This window comes from Echiichthys vipera (assembly GCF_963691815.1).
Source record: "Echiichthys vipera genome assembly, chromosome: 12".
Lineage (NCBI taxonomy): Eukaryota > Metazoa > Chordata > Actinopteri > Perciformes > Trachinidae > Echiichthys > Echiichthys vipera.
The window spans coordinates 3,715,995-3,737,436 of NC_139837.1; the positions used below are offsets into that span (position 1 = coordinate 3,715,995).

At 43.9% G+C, this 21,442-nt stretch overlaps 1 protein-coding gene across 1 annotated transcript in view; it reads left to right on the plus strand.

Annotated features, from left to right (window-relative positions):
- The window catches only part of sobpa (sine oculis binding protein homolog a), a 50,295-nt gene that overhangs the window by 4,012 nt on the left and 24,841 nt on the right, over nt 1–21,442 (plus strand). Inside the window, exons 2-4 of the mRNA XM_083924949.1 lie at nt 9,354–9,474; nt 12,565–12,774; nt 19,770–19,921. Coding sequence (XP_083781075.1) covers nt 9,354–9,474; nt 12,565–12,774; nt 19,770–19,921 — 483 coding nt within the window. The remainder of the gene's footprint in view (nt 1–9,353; nt 9,475–12,564; nt 12,775–19,769; nt 19,922–21,442) is intronic.

Here is a 21,442-nt window from a genome sequence, read left to right on the forward strand (position 1 = left end):
ATAATGGACGGGTTGACGACGGTAAAAAGTAAAAATACCAATAATATAGTGGGTTCTTCCTTGGCCCATGTCACACCCTTCCACCCAATCTCATAAAAATTGGGCCAGCGTTTCTTTCTGTAACCCTGTTCACAAACACACAAACCTAACAGGAAACAATTCTTACACGTATTGATAAGCCATCGATCACTTCCTGCTGTCATTGATGTTTACTCATTCGACTTGCTTCCATTGCTGCTTTGTTGACTAAACAAGACAGGTGTAAAGCCCACTATGGCCCCTAAAGGCTGCCATATTCATTACACCTCACATTACCAGCAGATGAACCGATGCACTGATGAGTTTGCTATTCTTGGCGCGGGAGGGTAGCGGGGGTTAAAGACTGTAAAGTTTACTCCGAGCTCAACGTCAGAGGAGAGACCACAGTCTCGTTGATATTTAAAGGATTCATCCACACTTTTTCCACAGAAAGAGATGCAAGAAGGGTATTTGGTACAGAAACAGTCAGACATTATCTGCATTCTTTCCTCTTTGTACCCAGATCTTGTATGATTTTGCTTGCAGCCAATCACCGTGAGTTTTCTCTGATTGAACGCGACGTGCGATTGGCTCGTACAGTCTGTGGTGTGGTGAATGGAGCGCGTCCTGAGATGCTTCCAGTTCACGTGATGGGTACGGAATGAAGTAGGGAAGCAACGGTGTCAAATGAGCTACTCAAATGTACTCAGTATCACTTTAAGTGTACTGTAACTGGTGATTTTTTTAACAGTACCCAGCGCTAGTGCTCAGTAAATTTCAGATTTAACTTGATTGACATTTTTGTGTGATGGTGGTCGCAGAGGAAACTCATGCGTGTGTGCCAAACGGAAAGGCTTTGATCCTCATGGCGGCATGAATGAGCTAAGTAAACTTCATGGCTCCAACGACTGTTGTTTAAGACTCAATAGAGCACTAATGAAGTCGAAACCAACTTCCAACCGACGACTGCCGCTCTAACGACGGTCGTTGGCACTTGGAGCACAAAGGGTTCCAGTGACATCATCGGCCTTGGGAGAGGTTAAATACCTGGATCTCCACACCAGTTAGTTGGTCCTGGTCCAGTCCCAGCCTGGTCAGATGCGTACATGAACTGATGAAGCCTCTTGGATGAGAGGTGAAACGTCTTCCTAGACAAATAACCAAGTCCAGTTGCTTTTGACTGAAATTGCTTTGAGGATATTTATGGCAAGTGGACATGTTGATCTCATAATGGTTCTATCCGGGGACTACGTTTTGACTTGATGGTGGCCGTAAACAAAAGGTCAGGGTTCAAAGGTCAACAACATAAACAGGAAAGACGGGCAGACGACTGAAGTCACCTCCCCGGGGCCATGCATTTTGGCAACGTTGCCTTTCGAAACTATTCAAACTTGATACATATTCATCTAAAGTTGCCCTCTGTCGTGCTCTGTCGGGGGCTCTGAGAAGACTTTGGGATGAATGAAAGCTGATAAAAACAGATTTCGACCGGGTAAGAAGGCCGTACACCCAGCGTGACATATAGACATCTGTAGCTGCCTCTGTGCCTCCAGCTCCTCTTCCTCCCCAGCTCACCCACAGCCAAAGTTGGTGCCGCCGCTTTGATGAGCCGCCAACCGGGATTAGATTCCACTCTTATTACTGCTCCCACTTTCTCAAAGTAGTAGGGTGACACAGGGGACAGGGTGGTAAGAAGGAAAGGGAGACACAGAGAGACGCTGTGTTTTTGTCTCCGGGATGCGGTTATTTTACAGCCACATCCGTTTTACTCGGGAGTACATTCAGGTTGGGTTGTGCTCCAACTAAGTCGCTCAAAAGGTGGATTTTCACCTCAAAGTTTGCGGTCGGCTTGTTGCAGCGGTTGTGCATGCCAGTGTTTGAATCTGCCTTAGCACTGCTACGTTTGGGTTCATTGTCCCGACTTGACGCAGCAGTAACTGTATGAGAAAACGTCTGCTTCTCAGTTTAGATGTCATTTCTTGACCTAATTCGTTGTCATCATTATACGAATAGTGTGTAATACAATGTGTGTGAGGCTCGGAAACACCTTAGTCGGGCCACTCGCACTCACACCGCAAACTATTAACTGTGACCGGTTCATCTGACCTGCCTGTATGTGACATTTGGAAGGACACCCTGGTGAATACAGAGAAAACATGCAAATGCCACACAGACTGCGTAGGGATTAACTGCCCCCGCAGTTTAAATTCAAGGAATGTATTAGCCATTTCAGTAAAAAGTCAAGGTGGTGCAAAATGCCATGAAAACACAGGGTGTCTCCGTGGATGAGAAGTCAATTGTGTATATAGCTGTCAGGACCTAACTTTAGCTCTGCTTTAGTGCTACGAAATCTGACTTCAAGGAAGCTTCAGGCAGAGCGAGCACTGCTGTCACTCAGCATTGTTCCAGCAGAAGTGCTGCTACACGAGCCGTCCTCATTAACACCCTTCACTGCTTTTACCAGCATTTTTTTTTTTTTATATAAACCTTGGTGGAAAAGTTGAAATTGTCAGTGTTTGGATTAGATTTTAAAAATGACTTTAAGGGATTGTTACAGATCGTTTTCTTGTTGACGCGGAGAGTTCCAGATGTTCCCGCGCTGAACAGCAGATACAGCGGTTACGTGCATACGAGCCTGGTCTTAGATAATGGCCTTAGAGCCGCGGAGATAAGGCTTGCTGATTCAGTGTCCTCTTTCAAATCATCAGTCATTCTTATAGACTTGCCTTCCTGTGACGCCGTCTTTTTATCCTTTTATCTCATTGCTCTTCTTTCTTTGCAAGCACCTTGAATTAATGAACTAATATGGTGGTGTGGGTTAGTACTGTTGCCTCACAGTGAGAGGGTTTCTGGTTCGAATCCCAGCTGCGGCCTCTTCTGTGTCTGCGTGGGTTTTCTCCGGGTTCTCCGGTTTCCTCCCACAGTCCAAAGACGTGCAGGTGTTGGGTTCATTGATGACTCTAAATCACCCGTAGGTGTGAAAGGTTGTCTGTCTCTGTTCGTCTCTATGTGCCCTGTGATAGACTGGCGTCCTGTCCAGGGTGGACCCCGCCTCACGCCCGATGTCAGCTGGGATCGACTCCAGCCCCCCCATGACCCTGACAGGGACAAGCGGTTGAAGATGAATGAATGAATGAATGAATACGCTAATAATACATTCCTTTGTCCTTTCTACACATTTATACAATGATGTGTAAATGATGTGTTACGTTCTACCTCATTGGATTTGTTTATACTGTATTTGTGTGTGTTTTTGCATTTTTGTTATGTCAAAGCACTTTGGAAACTGCTCTTTTTAAAGGTGCTATAAAAATCAAATTATGATAATTAATATTATGGTGCTTCGACTTCACCTGTAACTGACTTGAACCGTGCCATGCACCTTTGTGCCACGTCTGCCCACTGACCACTCCACCACAGTGGTATTTCATAACAGGCGGATCAATAGCTCCTGTCATTCTTCATTAATACTGCCTCCGCAGCATTTAGACCAAGTGTGGCCAATTCACTTCTGCACAGAATAGCAGAAACCATACGCTCTGTATGATCACAGCAAAACTGATCCGAGAGCAGTGCTATTGCTCCGAGATACAAATACAGCACGTCATGAATTTCTCCCTAAAATGCTTAGAAACAGAGTGAAAGTGCTGACGAAGCAGGAGGAAATGTGCCTCTGTCACTCCCATACTGTGCCACAGTGTCTCAAATATGCAAAGAGATACAGCTGCCTCAGTCTAAACAAGTGTGTGTCTGTGTGTGTGTGTCTGTGTGTGTGTTTGTGTCGTCTCTTTACCACTTGTATCTCCCTTAATATAATACCACTGTAAGCAATATCCTAACTGTATCCTTTGTTTTGGTGCTCTGTTAATTGAATTTGTATCAAGTCATTGAGCCCGCGGACCAACCTGTTGTCTGTGGGCTGTGGGCTCAGACAGGCTCCATGCTGGGTGTCCACCAGGCCATGCTGCGTCAGCGTGCACAATGAGACATTCAATACGTTTCTTTTTCCTTTTAAAGCTCCATAAGGTGTTTTATTGTGAAAATACAACATACCCATCTCCACTGAGACCTTGTTGTTTCACTTCATTTGCCCAAATTAAATTCTGTTTGCAGGCGCGGTCACTTTTCCACCCACAGGAAATCACGAATCAATACTTCAGTCCTGCCTCCAGCAGCGAGTGCAAGCACTTGGGAGAAATCTGTTCTCAAGTTGCCACTTTTCTCTCTCTCTCGTCCCCGTGGTGTAAAACGTCTGAGACCGGCCTGGTTGATAGACGTGAACTTACTTTACGTGTGTAATATCTTCCAACTTTCCTTCCGTCTACTCTGACATCCCTCTGAGACAGGAATCCTCATGATGACATTATTAGGGATGCCACCCCAGATCTGGTGGGGTGTTGGTGAAGTTCATGAACACACGGCCGGGACAAACGCTGCTCAATCAATGATGACAGCTAATCTGCTGATCCAGGACCAGTTTGTAATTTCCAACGACTACAGTAGTGGTAGGACTGTGGACGTAAGAACTGATCTCTGGTCAGCAGATGTCTGGAAAACGGCATATATGCGCACGCCAGTGCCAGTGCAGGTGTTGTATTTAGTACCCCTGCCGTGAAAGGCACCCCCCCCCCCCGCATTATAGGTGATATTATGGATCTGAAGGCTATCGTTTCGACCTACATACATACCATACGACCTATATACAGTTAAATGTACTTAAAGCACATAGTTTTGAACCTATGAATTGGAAGAAAAAGATTATCAGAATCAGAATCAGCTTTAATGGCCAAGTATGCTAACCTGACTATTGCCAGATGAATTTCGTTCTTCCTTGCTTCGGCCTTGACTCCGCCTAGCTTGACTCAACCATCTGGGATCGCTCAATATGAAAGGGATTTCAGGGTCCGCCAAAAATTTGCAGGTAGATCAGGACCGCCGGGCGGGGTTTCATAGATGTGACGTAGCAGAGAAGCTACTGTTGTGATTCAGACAACAATGGCAGCTCGCATCGAGGAAGCACGTGTCAACATGGATGCTGCTGTTTCATCCGCGTTGTCCGATCTAGAGAATATTTCTTCTTTAAAAGAGCACCAGAGAACAACTCTGAAGGCTTCTGTTGGTGGGAACAATGTCGGTGTTTCTGTTTGGCTTTCCCCTGCGTCGCTCTCATCAGCGTCACAGGTTGGTTTTGATGTGAGTGGTTGACGTAGCCAACAATAAAGATGATGGACAAGTGGTTTATCCAATCATATGCAAGGATTCTTGATGAGGCCCAGCCTCCTGGAATCACTTCCCAGTCGGGCGATCCCAGATGGATGAGGGAAGCACGGCGGAACAAAATTCATCCGGCGAGATTCAGGTTTCAAGTATGCAAACATACATGAAATTTGACTTTGGTAGGTGTTCACTCTCTCAGACAGGTAGACATATACAACAAAGACACTAAATACACATAACACTCTTTAAACTCTTTTAAAGAGTGTAAGTAACTGATGTTCTTCTCAACGCAAAGTGAGATAATAGCGAACACAAAACAACACCTTTTTGCATGTTCTGTGGAGATATACAAGTTGAATGTATTTGACTATAATGCGAGGGGTTTCGTCCTATCACGGCAGGGGTGCAGAATATGGCACAACACTTCCTCAAACTGTCGCTGACATCCTCAGGACTCATGACCGCAATGAAAAGATTACGTGTATCCTTTGAGAGTTATCGTCATTTATTGTTTAAGTTATATGGACTTCTCTGCTGAGTGTGGGAAAACTTCATTTAGCGCGTAGAAGCAGTTCAAAGTAGACAAACTACACATTAGTAACGTTAGCTCGTTAGCCCGTTAGCCCGACCAGAAACCAACCAGCAGTCAGCATTAGCTTAGCAGTCAGCCAACTACAGTTAGTCTCCCGCAGCTCCCTCTCATAGGAAGTTGACATGCGGACAGGCTTCGGAGCATTTCAGACAACGTGTTTATTTCACTGACTTGTAGGAAATCGTAATGTTTCACTCTGAACGGTGACTCGCTAAACATTTAAACGTTAACATGAACAGTTACCACAGTCCGTTACTGTATTTTTAAGTGACACCTGTAACAACAAAGACACACCTTAGCTGTTACCATGGATATAAAGTTGTTATTTTCACATTACGACTGTTTGATTAGATGAAAGCAGCTGTAGACGTTTATAAAGTGGGTGATCCAGCTTTAACAGGCTGTGACGCTCCTGCAGATGCATCAAAGCTAAATGATGAGTGTTGAGTGATGAGTGATCAGGGCTCTACTCAACTGGAAAACGGTCAAATGTTGAGCCCATCCTGAACATAAGCACCGATTAAAAATATGAATAAAGTAATCAAGGCTTCTCGATGCCTTTGTTCGGTTAGAGTGGAACAGAAAAGAGTGAAAAGTATGGGAACTGCATATTCGTGCTGTTCTAGGTTGTATTAATCAGGTCTACAAACATTACAATGGATGCTAACAGGCTTTTTCTTCATTTATGAATCATCTCTGTATTAGTTAAGAACGCATATCACATGCCATTTGTTCGGGTTTGCCCTGCCGCCATGGCCACCCCACTCTGGCTCTGTGTCCCACCTTGGCCACTCCAGTCCAAATGTCCTGGAAACGCCACAGATGAACAGGCAACAGTGAAGGCACATCTATGCTTTCATCTGCAGTGCACACAGTTCAGGTTAGGTCACAACCAGAATGAGCTTTTTGCACTTTTCCCTCTCAAAACGCGGCAATGGTTTGACTACAGACAACACATAGATACTCTCTTCTCTTCTGCGCGTGTGTGTGTGTGTGTGTGTGTGTGTGTGTGTTTGTGTGTGTCTATGTTTTGCTGTTAAATTTAGATCGGCTAAGAGTCGGATGTGCTGGGTGGCGCTGATCCCCTCTGACATGATCACTCCGGCTCTGACATATCGACAGGAGCCGCTCGTAATTGACATTTAACTGCTTGATGTATTGACGGATGAGTGTCGGCTGCTGCCATGACGACATAATTGTTAGTGACGTGGGACTGGCTGTAAAATAATGGACTGGCTCGAGTCTGGTCAATTTGATCTGGAGCCTGCCCACCAATGGCAAGACTAGGCGTCAAGGGTCATCTCCGTGGCAACGTACAGTACCATGCGTTGTTGCATGGGGAGCGCGTGCCCTTGCGAGCCTTTCATACGATCCGATTGACAGGTCGGGACATAACTTAGCCTAGTTTGGTACAAATTTGAGCTGAATGTGTTCATCATTATAAGGAATATTAACAGAAATGCATTCAGAAGCAATATGTGAATTACTTACAGCGCCAAGGACCAGAGTTCCCCTTAAGCTGACAGTTCAGTGACCTGTGACGAATATTTTATTACACACACCAAATAATCATAGCTGCTCACTCACTGCTGTAGTTTGTTTCCCGAAAGAACATTTTATCTATACTTTCCGAGTCAAACGAAAGCATTTAGCATCATTTAGGGTTCGGTGGATAGACGCTCCTGAGAGGGGTATGGTGGTAATGGGCCGTGTGCATTAGCAGGAATACGGTTCTGTTTTGAGTTCAGTGTTTATCGACTGGGATGCGAGAGGCTGTTATGGAGGAAATACATAAAGTTGTTATTTATCTTTGCATATCAGGCCGAACTATCAGCATAGCAGTGTCACCTGGATGGTATTTTGTCACACGGCACAACTGTTTTTCATGACTATGATGTATTCTCACCTGTGAAGTGTCATTACTGCTCGGTGACAGCTGTCGTACGCTGTATGAGTGTTTTGACTGTGTTCAGATTGGTTTTCCTGCAGGATGGATTAGTGTACACTGTAAAACAAATATTTAAAAAACGTTAAAACGACTGAAAGCAAAGTTTCCAGATGGATACAGTGAAATTGCAGTAAATAACATTATCACAGAATTAAATGTAATAAACTGTAAAAAGGTAAATTAATTAAAGTTTAATTACATTAAATATACTGTTATTTAATATGGTTATTTACGGTAATGTAACGGTATCCATTTGGAAACTTGCTGCCAGTTGTTTTACCATTTTTTACAGTTCATGTTTTTACAGTGTACTTAAAGGTGCAGTACGTAAAAAGCAAATCAAAAAAGGGAGAGTTTTCCCTGCTGCTCTCTGTCCCGAGCCAATAGGAATGCTCTCACAACGCTCATTCATCTTCAGCCGCTTGTCCCTGTCGGGGTCGCGGGGGGCTGGAGCTGATCCCAGCTGACATCGGGCGTGAGGCGGGGTCCACCCTGGACAGGACGCCAGTCTATCACAGGACACATAGAGACGAACAGAGACAGACAACCATTCACACCTACGGGTGATTTAGAGTCATCAATGAACCGAACACCTGCACGTCTTTGGACTGTGGGAGGAAACCGGAGAACCCGGAGAAAACCCACGCAGACACGGGGACAACATGCAAACTCCACACAGGGATTCGAACCAGAAACCCTCTCACTGTGAGGCGACAGTGCTAACCACCCCCCTCACCGTGTCACCCCTCACAATGCTCAATGACCTGAAATTGGCCAAAGTCTCACGTGACGGCCTAGATGTTCTGAGGTGAAACAGGCTTAGGTACACTGTTGTTATTAGTCACATAGTGAATCTCCTTATCGACTCTTACATTGAACCAGTTGAATGTTAAATACGCACTTAAAGGAGAGGTTCAACATGTTGGGAAGTACGCTTATTTGCTTTCTTGCCAGGGACTCTGATGACTCAGTCGATGCCGCCCTCGCGCTTGTACGCTAAATTTGAAACTAAAGCCGGCAGGCACTTAGCTTAGCATAAAGACAGGCAGCAGCAGACACAGTGACCCCAATAAAACTGGGGCTTGTCTTTCTTACACTTTGCTTTTCGTACGGTATCAACAAATGAGTAGTATAGGTCACCTCTGAAAGCAGCTTAGTATGACCCATATTTATTCACAGCCTTAACTTTTGAGTGAAATTCTAATATCTCCGCTTAATAAGTCAATGAAATGTGCTTTTGTGACTTGAGTTAGTCTTAAAGTCAAGGTCTCAGCAGAAGCACAGCGAATGCAACAAAGACACAGATTGTTGCATTTGCTTCTTTATAACAACTGACCTCAAATCTCACTCATCCTGTTTTCATTATGTTTGCTGGGGTAACAATTTTGTTTCATTTGATGAAAAGAAATCAAGTCACTCACCTTAAATTTTTTTTTTAGATGCTAAATAACTTCTTTGCAGCGCTCTAGCAGCTCGTGTTGCAATGATTACAGCTCAGATATGACATTGTCTAGTCCAGTGATTCCTGTGTGAAGGCTTTCGTCTCGACTCTCACCTGCCGACCGTTTTGCGTTGCAGAGTTTTGCAGAGAACACCATGAACGAGCTGCTGGGCTGGTACGGCTATGACAAGGTGGAGCTGAGAGACTCTGACAACCTGGAGATAGGGGAGACGCCGCAGCACATCTCTGTCCTCAAAGGTATGGAGCGCCAACATGCACCACACCGTTTTACAATGTCTTTGCATGCACTGTTCGCCCAGTTGAATGACTTCAATATTTACAACATGCATGTATGCTGCATTAAAAGATGATGAAATTAGTGGAAATATGAACTGGATCGTGAAACATGTTGTACGTAACATGAATATGACACCTCTTTGTTATTGTGGTAAAGTCATACTCTGTAAGACTTGAGATGCCTTGTTTCTAGCGCCCTCTTTGGCGGTAAGATGCGACTGCAGGCGAGCCAGTTTTTTCAGAGCCCGCCATCTTGTCACGTTCATGTCGCTATGTGTGTTAAATTTTCATATTTTTTCTAAATTTTTGCACTTTTGTAAACTTTATTGACACATATTCACCTCTATACTTCCGCTCAATCCCCTATATGTTACCCTCTTAAATCCATACACACACACACACACACACACACACACAGACACACACACACACACACACACACGTTCCTATTACACTACTGCACTTCCTACAAGCCTGACTCAGAAGTTGGATGTTCCCAATTTTTGATTACAAGTGAAGGCATCGTAACCCCTATCGTAGTCACTATCATGGCGGTGCATTAGCATTTAGAGAGGGGACGTCACCACAGACGGGGAGATTGGACTAACCGTCAAAGAGGAAACAGGGGCTTTCATTAGTTCATCGTACGATCAATCACCATTGTTTTAACTCACTCTTTGATAGATAGTAACTTTAAATATATTAATTAGATGGAAATCTTAGGGATTCTATCTTTAAAGGCCCTTAAAACTTCATGAAATAGCTTCTAACCATGAGTAACAAGCAAGTTTTACAAGTTTAGATTATTACACTTGTGAGGTTTGTGCAGTCTTGTTTTTGTCCTCACTGGTTACCTCATTTGGAAAGTCACATATTTCCATTCACCGATCTGTTTCGTTACATTACAATGAAAACGTGACAACCGGTGGAGTGTTTGCCTCTGCTGCCTGCACCGTTCACAGCCCTGTTTACACGTTTTTATAATGCCTTTGTGTGATCCGAACACGAGCGGACAGCTGAGACACACAACGGCTCACACCTGCGTCCACCGCGCGTCTCCTGCTGACCGCTTGTGTTCAGATGTTGCTGCCGCCCACGTCACTGGAAGGTCAAAGGGCGGGAGATAACGCCGTCAGCATGATTCAGCATCTCTTTCCAAAGGTGGACGGTCACAAAACACTTCGTTCAACGTCCCGTATTAAAGCTAATAATTATTTAATTAATCATTTTCCTGTTACATCCTTGTCAGGGTGGCATTGTATTTTGCGCTGTGGACTTGTGAACCGAAGTAAAGGCGCACTTTAAAACAATGTAAATAGGGTCAATCTCACATAAAGCCACATCCCGACCCGCACAGTCCTGACGAAGCAGACTGTCTAACCTTTTTGAGTGTTGTGTGTTGAACTTGTGTTAATTGATTATTGGGCCAAGTGGGAGCAATGCAACCAGGAACCCTCTCGCTGTGAGGCGACAGTGCTAACCACCCCTCCACCGTGTCGCCCCTCACACTGCTCAATGACCTGAAATTGGCCAAAGTCTCACGTGACGGCCTAGATGTTCTGAGGTGAAACAGGCTTAGGTACACTGTTGTTATTAGTCACGTAGTCTATCTCCTTATCGACTCTAACATTGAACCAGTTAAATGTTAAATACGCACTTACAGGAGAGGTTCAACATGTTGGGAAGTACGCTTATTTGCTTTCTTGCCAGGGACTCTGATGACTCAGTCGATGCCGCCCTCGCGCTTGTACGCTAAATTTGAAACTAAAGCCAGCAGTCACTTAGCTTAGCATAAAGACTGGAAACAGCAGACACAATGAGCTGCAAACACAACACCGACATACTATCATCGTATTGTCGTGGAAATTTTCTGCTCTTGGTGAAGAATGAAATAACGAATTCTTGCCGGCCGACAAAGTTTTATTTTCTTTGCAAAGAAAAGGTCAATCAACATGCGAGCGGTTCGAAATGAAGAAAGACAGTGAGCATAAAGAAACCTGAACATTTATACCTGAGGGAAAGCCCCTTGAATGTGTATTACATCCTTTGTCTACTGTGGGGTTGACCAGCCCAGACATCCTGTAGTATGATCAACAGGTCTAGTCAACACAGTTCACACTCTTGTCCTTTCACAGGTATCAGCACAAACATCCTGCCGTATAATTAAGAGGTCTGATCAACACAGTTCAGAATGCAAAAGGGTTTGAATACATCATGAGACAGTGAGCGGTTGACTGTCTCCGAAACTTGAAATGCCATTTCAAGGTCTAGACATTAAAATACACAAATGGGTAGAAAAGAAAAAGAGATCTGATATCTTGGGGGGAAAGCCTTCTGTTCTGCCTGTCTGAAAGGCTTCTCAAGGAAATAGGGATATTCAAATTTACCATTACAGTATAAAGTTGATACGTTGAGCTCGTCACCTACTGGTATTGTCTTAGCTTTTGTATCGTCCATGCAGCAACTTCCCCGCGTCCAACACACATTTCTAGGAGACACAGAGCGACATCAGCATCCCTTTGGAGTAACATTTGTGTCCACCTGACAAATCTAAACCCAATATTCACTCTCCTTTTTGCTCAGATTTGGTCTCCAAATGTCTGACTTATTAGCTGCTAAAGGCTCCACGCCAGCTATTTTCTAACTTTATCGATCAACCGTGTGTTGGAGTTCTTTTTTCTGCCGCTGCAGCTAAAACGGGATCGACGAGAGCGGTGGGACTGAACTGAAAAAGTACATTTGTGGGAAGTAAAGACGAAAACAATGACCTTAAAGACGCTAATATGCTTTGCACTGCAGAGCTGGATGATCCATATTTGTGGGTTTGTTTGTACTGCATAAGTGACCCCACATCAAATTAAATGGTGGGCTTTCAACATAAACTTGTCAACGCCAAACAAACATGCCTCATCACTTGACATCTAATACGGAAGAGTGACCCTTTGTGTCAGATTGAATCACACTGGGCTCTTACACTATGGCAGCATTTGCGCACAGCATCTCATCAGTCGTCCAGTAACACTTTATTTTGCTCCATTTCCCCCCGTCTAGAAAACTTGTTGCCAAAAATCCCAGCTTCAACGGAGAGCAGCGAGAGCTCCCCGGATCGAGCCAACAGCTCCCATTCTTTGCCAGCCTCCAGGAACGGAGTCACAGAGTCCTCCACCGCACCGTCCACCTCCATGCCCAGCACCAAGGAGCACGGCCACCTGCCGATCATGGTCCCCATGATCCCCCCACCGCTGATCAAGCCCCCTGCAGGTAGGGAGCGCTGACACCTTTTTGGAAAGACACATACGGGAGATGAATTAAAAAAGTAGTTTTGGCTCATGCAAGTTTGTCGAGAAAACACTTAAACATTACGTCAAAAACAGTATCCAAATGTACTCTAATGGACAGACGAACCCACCTCCAGAGCCGGTGCATAAAGTTTCAAATGTTTTATGATTCCCAGTGTGTGTGTGTTTTGAACAAGGCTACATTCTTCATTTCCAAAAAGATCAAGGTCATTTCCAGCCCATCGCAGATTGTTGATGTATTTGTCCAAATGCCAGAGCACACACACACACACACACACACCCACCCACGCACACACACACACACACACACACAGTCAACACACCTAACTAGGAGAACTGGCCTAGAGCTCACCCACAGCTGTTCTCCAGACAGATTACATTGTACTGAAAGTATAAACCTACTCGCTGATTCTCCAGCCCTTAAATCTGTTTACGCAACGTGCAAACTTTCCGTCTTTGCAATGGCCTGAAAGCATCCGCACCAGGCAGGGATAGGCGACTAATGAGCTAGCTACCTGCTGTACAGCTTGTTTTCCCCCACCTGCCCAAGTGTCAATGTAACCACATCAACTCTCCGAGGAGATGTCCGCGTTCCTCGGCCAGACAGAGGGCTTCATTATCCCTTGCGTCTGCTGTGGCACAGGAGGTTGGTACGCCCCGGCGGAGGGAGCGAACCGCCTTGGCATCGCCCCGAGAGGAGTCCCCGCTGGCCCTGCCTAGGCGGGGAAACAGATGGTGTGGTCCCACTTAAAGCCCAGCAACAACCCACCACCCGGCAGACACCCCCTTCCACCCCCCCACCCCCCCACCCCCTCACACATATGCTGAATTATTCATGTGCCCCGCAAAATCCGACAAAGGACCTTTTGAGGTGTAGGTAAGGCGGATGATGGTGGCATTTAGTATGGAGGCTGCATAATTACTGGCAGGTTTTTTTTTCCTGCCCTCGTGCAGATGTGAGTGTTTTGAGATGGGCTTGTTAAAGTACGAGATGCCAGGACGTGGGAAGGCGAAAACAACTCTACCTCAAGATGTCTCTTTGTATGAAAACGTCGAGCTATTTTTGAAAGATGTTGTGATTTCATGTTGGCCTTCGATCCCGTTCATTACGCTGCGGTGCAGACATTATTCCAAGCAGTGTACAAACCCCGATCCACCCACCCACCCACCCAGTCAGCCGACCAAGAATCCAACTATGTCTTGTTTTTCTCTTATCACTGCACCGGGCAGCAGTCCAGAGAGACACAAAAAGGCAGAGAGACTAGAGGAAGGAGACAGAGCACAGAGGAGAGGAAAGACATAAAATATGCATGTTGGGTCCACCGTGCTATCTCTAGGGCCTCTGGGAGTTATTCCCTTAATTGTGAGTTAGTCTTTACTTAAAATCTGACGGCCCCTCAGATCCATTAAGCTCAACAAGAGGTGAAAAGCCTGGCCAGCGTGCGATAAGGAGGTGCGGGGGTGAAAGACAAATGGGCCTACGCTCTTTCACCCTCACACCCGCGTGGTCATAATGTGATAATTGGGAGATACTGGAGGGAATCTCGGAGGATCGCTCTCGTTGCAACAGCGACGGCACTAAAAGCCCGCAGCTCATCACCGGCAGTCATACTTTACCACAGAAGAGGCATTTCACTGTCACTGAGGGTCTGTTAAAATAATTTGTCGCCCACACTGACCGCGCAGCAGCTCTGCAGCTGCATGCCTCTTCATAATAGATTTAAACAAGAGACTGTTTGGAAGTCATTATTGTTGTTGGAGTGCATTTTGTTTTGTACGTACAGAATGAGTTTCATTTAACGGAGGGACGTGTTGAAGTCGACGGTAGATCAAAAATGTGTTGGGGCTAACCGTAAAACAGAGACAGAAGGGATCTGGGTGGATTCTGTTTGACCTGTAAATGCACAGTTTGATTTTTAAAACGCCTCGCCTAACCTTGGATATGCATAATATTAACTGAAACAAATAATAGTGGAATACTCGAACACGGACTATATGTATTAATAACCTGCAGTCTACCTTTACGTCGGAGATGAACCAACAAACACCAAAAATTACTGTTAAAACGGCAATTTGCAATATTCATACCAGTCGCGACAGTTACACTTTTTATCTTCTGAGTCCATGTGTGTGTGTCTGTGTGTGTGTGTGTGTGTGTGTGTGTGTGTGTGTGTGTGTGTGTGTGTGTGTGTGTGTGCGTGTGTGTGTCATCATGACGAAATGCGGTCTCGGGACACCTACTTTCGTGGGAACAACCACGGAAAAAGTTCAGACTATTTTACCAGATTTTTTTGCCAGACGTCCATCTATCTGTCTGCAGCCAGATTTTGTCACTGTGATCGTCGCAACTGTGCGAAATAGACGTGTTGAGGTCGACGGTAGATTAATCAGAAATGTGTTGGGGCTAACCGTAAAACAGAGACAGAAGGGATCTGGGTGGATTCTGTTTGACCTGTAAATGCACAGTTTGATTTTTAAAACGCCGTGTCTGACCATGCACATGCGTAATATTAACTGAAACAAACAATAGTGGAATACTCGAACACGGACTCCATTTAAGTCCATATGTGTGTGTGTGTGTGTGTGTGTGTGCATGTGCGTGTGTGTGTGTGTGTGTGCGTGTGTGCGTGTGTGTGTGTGTGTGTGTGCGTGTGTGTGTGTCATCATGGCAAAATGTGGTCTCGGAGACACCTACTTTCATGGGAACTACCACGGGAAAAAAAACCTGTCTGCAGCGAGATTTGTCACTATGAACGTCACAACTTTGCGAAATACAGTCAAGATTATTACAGGTGTGTAGTTGAGATCCAAATGGAAGTCGAGTTCAGAGAAGGGTGCGATCCAAGCGAGGGCGTCGGAAGTACGAGGGTAGGTGGTACAGAAGGGGCCTTGTTATGGTCTCATTTCTATTTTTCTAGCAGAGCCATTTGTTATTTACTTAACCCTTCTGTACATGACCAGGACATTTGTCCGGTCATAACAATGATATGAATGATGTGAATATTTGCTTCACCGTGTTTGTTATTTATGGTTCTTCTCCCTCATGTTTTTAAATGTATTTTTTTCTCAGTGGATACGAGCGAAACATATCACAGTTTATGAAAAGAAGATCACGTAGAGCAGCTGGAATGTGTGGGATTTGGTTAAAGGCAGAGTTTAAAGGTACAGACGTTTGGGAGAAATGCACAAGGAAGAACCAAAAAACATAATCAAACAGCGTGTGGTCGAAGGAAGGTTCGGCTACGTGGTCTCATGGGAGGGCGTATAAATAGCACGCCACTTTTCATGACTTTTATGACTTTTCGCATGCATGTCTACGCATATTAAGCTTTTCGCGTGTCATTTAACGCCCGTAGTTCCCCAGGGTTAGGGTTAGGGTTTAGGGTTAAGGGTTAGGGGTTAGGGTTAAGGGTTAGGGTTAGGGTTAAGGGTTAGGGGTTAGGGTTAGGGTTTAGGGTTAGGGTTAGGGTTAGGGGTTAGGGGTTAGGGTTAGGGTTAGGGTTAGAGTTAGGGGTTAGGGTTAGGGGTTAAGGGTTAGGGTTAGGGTTAGGGTTAGGGTTGGGGTTAGGGTTAGGGGTTAAGGGTTAGGGTTAGAGTTAGGGTAAGGGTTAAGGGTTAGGGTTAGGGTTAGGGTTGGGGTCAGGGTTAGGGGTTAGGGGGTTAGGGCATTTCACGCCCGTTATTTCAGCCATCCTTCACATGAAATATTGATTTAAAAACAACCCTCTGACAGAAAACTCCACCACTTTGTATTTCTCCGCCAGCTTGCGGAGAAATACGAACACGCGGGTTTGCCCTCAATGACATTTGTGCGTGAAATGACAACGCCATCTCTGCACTATACAAGTCAATTGAGACTACATGGCGTGAAATGACATGCAAAAATCATGACATGCGTTGTAATTATACGCGAGATGGCTTGAGAGAAATAGCGTGTTTCATTCACACACCTTTTGGTGAGACCAGGCTGGGCTCGGAGTTGTGGAACTCGGCAGTCATAGAAAAGTGGTCCACGTCGTCTTACAAATACCTTCTTGTTCTGTGAAACAAACATCATCCATCTGAGCGACACTGACGACGCAACACAAACTATTAGAGTGATTGAAAATAAACATCTCTGCGACCCCGTTGTAGTAAATACGCTCAAAGAGTCACATCAGCAGGACGACCACACCCTCTGTGTCGGCCTTATCATCAAAGTCCGTCCTCGTGTTTCGGGTTCTCTTCATACCCACAGAGCACAGCCACAGATAGGCAACTTCCCATGTCTCCGGCTCATCCGGCTCTTCTACGTGTACCCGCGGCAGGCCCTCATTATAAATCTTACAGTGGTTCTGTGCCTTGAATCTTAAGTGGATTCAGCCATCTCTGCAGCTGGGCTGAGTCAGTGGAGTTCGTTTTGCTTCTTGTCTTTAATACATATGATTGTTGCATGCATGTTGATATTCCCCCGCATGGACTTGCACTTAAAATATAATAGAAATCACTTTTGCTTAAGCATACTTCATGATCAGAATCAAACTACCGTATTTTTTGGATTAAAAGTCGCTCCGGAGTAAAAGTCTCACCGGCTGAAAATGCAGAATAAAGAAGGAAAAAAACAAATATAAGTCCCACTACAGTTTAAGTCTAACACCAAGAAACGACATTTCATCTTGAAAGGCAAATTAAAATAAAACTAGAACAGAGAACAACAGGCTGAGTAAGTGTTTACGTTATATGACGCATGAACAACGAGCTGAGAACGTGCCTGGTGTCATTCACAGAACTATAACATATAGAACACGCTCTACGTTTACCAAACACTCTGTCACTGCTAATCACACAGAACTATAACATATAGAACATGCTCTACGTTTACCAAACACTCTGTCACTAATCACACAGAACTATAACATATAGAACATGCTCTACGTTTACCAAACACTCTGTCACTAATCACACAGAACTATAACATATAGAACATGCTCTACGTTTACCAAACACTATGTCACTAATCACACAGAACTATAACATATAGAACATGCTCTACGTTTACCAAACACTCTGTCACTAATCACACAGAACTGTAACATATAGAACATGCTCTACGTTTACCAAACACTCTGTCACTAATCACACAGAACTATAACATATAGAACACGCTCTACGTTTACCAAACACTCTGTCACTAATCACACAGAACTATAACATATAGAACATGCTCTACGTTTACCAAACACTCTGTCACTAATCACACAGAACTATAACATATAGAACATGCTCTACGTTTACCAAACACTGTGTCACTAATCACACAGAGCTATAACATATAGAACATGCTCTACGTTTACCAAACACTCTGTCACTAATCACACAGAACTATAACATATAGAACACGCTCTGCGTTTACCAAACACTCTGTCACTAATCACACAGAACTGTAACATATAGAACACGCTCTACGTTTACCAAACACTCTGTCACTAATCACACAGAACTATAACATATAGAACATGCTCTACGTTTACCAAACACTCTGTCACTAATCACACAGAACTATAACATATAGAACATGCTCTACGTTTACCAAACACTGTGTCACTAATCACACAGAACTATAACATATAGAACATGCTCTACGTTTACCAAACACTCTGTCACTAATCACACAGAACTATAACATATAGAACATGCTCTACGTTTACCAAACACTGTCACTGATCACACAGAACTATAACATATAGAACATGCTCTACGTTTACCAAACACTGTGTCACTAATCACACAGAACTATAACATATAGAACATGCTCTACGTTTACCAAACACTCTGTCACTAATCACACAGAACTATAACATATAGAACATGCTCTACGTTTACCAAACACTCTGTCACTAATCACACAGAACTATAACATATAGAACATGCTCTACGTTTACCAAACACTCTGTCACTAATCACACAGAACTATAACATATAGAACATGCTCTACGTTTACCAAACACTGTCACTGATCACACAGAACTATAACATATAGAACATGCTCTACGTTTACCAAACACTCTGTCACTGCTTATCACTAAATCCACTGAACTCTTCTTCCTCGGTGTCACTTCTGAACAACTCCGCCAACTCCAAGTAGCAGCTAGCATCTTTTTTTTCACAATGCACTTCTGCCATGACCCGCCCCCGCCGGATTTTGATTGGTTGACGTGTGTGTGTGTGTGTGACGATTGCTGATATACGCCTAGTCTCTTACGTGACTGACATAAATAACAGCCCGGGCTATTATTTGATATTTTACGGTAATGTGTTAATAACTTCACACCTAAGTCGCTCCAGAGTAGAAGTCGCACCCGCGGTCAAACTATGAAAAAAAACTGCGACTTATAATCCGAAAAATACGGTACTTTGATCACAGTGTGTATGGCAGGTACCACAAGGTCGACATTGGTACGAATGTAAGACATTATGAGTGTTAAATAACAGCTCTAGTCATAACAGTGATTATGTGAAAACTTTACTTTAGCAAAAAAAAAAAAGAAGAAGTGAAAAGCCTTTGTATGAAAACATGCGAAAGGCCCAAGAAAATAAACATGAAGGGAAGTAGAAGGGCCAAGGCCACGCTCTATCTGGCAATCTTAACAAAGTGAAAAATCACTCGTGTATCAACTCTGTGATTTGGATCCGCGACAAAATGTTGGAGTTTCATCCTAAGCCCGTGCTGTACCCTTCCAACAAGTTTCAGGAAAACCGGGCCAGCAGTTTTTACATAATCCTACCGACAAACAGGCAAACTGAACTGAAAACACAACCTCCTGGTTTATCCTTTGGTGCATGGATTTTCAGGATAATGGTCTGCAGGTTTTCAAAGAGATAATATGGGAGAGAATAGTTGTTTATTCATCATTATTTGCACACTGAACTTGAGCTCCATCCTAACTTACTTTCACCATTTTGTTGTTTTTTTTCCAGACGAAGATGCATCCAACGTGCAGATCATGTGCGCCTGGTGCCAGAAGGTCGGCGTCAAACGCTATTCTCTGAGCATGGGGAGTGAGCTGAAGAGCTTCTGCAGTGAGAAGTGCTTCGCCGCCTGCCGCAGAGCCTATTTTAAGAGAAACAAGGTAAAACTCCTGCTTTCTCAGCTGGACACTCATAACATCTTCTAGAGACTTTGCAGATACAGTATATCACAGATTTCCTGGCAAGTACGTGTGATCATCATCAGTGAGTCCCAGAGGGGAATATTTATATATATACGATTGACAACATGGATCCAAAAATTCAAAAAACAAGCATGAAATATAATATAGTATATATCTATATACTTAAGTATACGTAATTGTGTCCTAACGTGGTGAATGATTATTGAGAATAGCATGAATTGGACATGAAGCTATTGTCATAGTGTTCATTAGCTGAAAAACATTCAAATGAATAGTTTGAACATTTGGGAAATAAACTTATTAGCTTTACTTTCAAGAGTTAGGTAAAAACTCTGATACCAATCTCATATGTGTGTGTTCAGCAGGTAGCTTGAGGTAGGAGGCAATTGGCATAGCTTAGCATAAAGACTGGTTGTAAAGCTAAAGCTCACAATCAACACAACGTATTTAATTTAGCACCAAACAAACAGTATTGTAAAACTGCCAGCGTATTTCCCAAAATGGCACACCTTTACATTTTGTTTAGGCAAGTAAACAACTTTGGGCTACGTTAGCTAGCTAAAAGATTGGTTCTGAAGTTAAACAGTTGGGTTAAGTTGTACGTGTGGTTAGAAAATGCTTATACTGAACCTGAGAACCTAACGCATGGTTAACGCAAGTTCTGCATTCTACGGTACAACCCTGACAACACTTCTTCTTTTTACTTTGTCATTTTAGCGTCAGAACTTTCTCCTATATTTAGTCATATGCTGCCTTCAAATGGAACTTGTGAGCTTGTAGTTAAGACACGGGAAATCGTGTACACAATACGCTTGGCATTCAAGTGGTTAAGTCGTATCAACACTGCCTGGCAACGGCAACATAGAGGCCACATAGAAGCTAACAATTAGCAAGCTAGCAAGTGGATAACGTAATCCAGGAAATGCATAATGACAGGAAAACGATGAGGCCGTTGGGAAAATCAATATTTTCCTCGTACATAGTAAAACATTCACGAACAAGAAGTCTTTACAACAAAATTTACAAAAGATGAACTTTCTAGCACTGAAGATAGAACTTCCGCCTTTTCTGAAAACGTCACACGTCACAAGTCGTGAAATCGGAGCTTTCAGAAAATGTCCATTTACTGGGCTGTGAATACAACAAGCGGGTGGCGTTCATACGGCCTCATATAAACACGGTAAACACGACCCCATTTAAAGGCAGCAATACCTTCTACATCCTGTAATATCTTTGTAGAGCGGAACGAAATGCTGAATTTACCTTTAGCACTGCTATGCAGACGAAACTATAGCTTGAGAGGCAATTTTTGTTCATTTCAGGAACAAAATATATATCTTTACATTTATACTAGCTCCTTATAACGCAAACTTTAGCTAATACCTCAGCGGCAAACATGTTTTGAAAGACTGACGGTTAGCTAACGTGACTAGCTTAGACGCTAACTTTATTTACACACAAAAAGGGTAATTTTGGTTG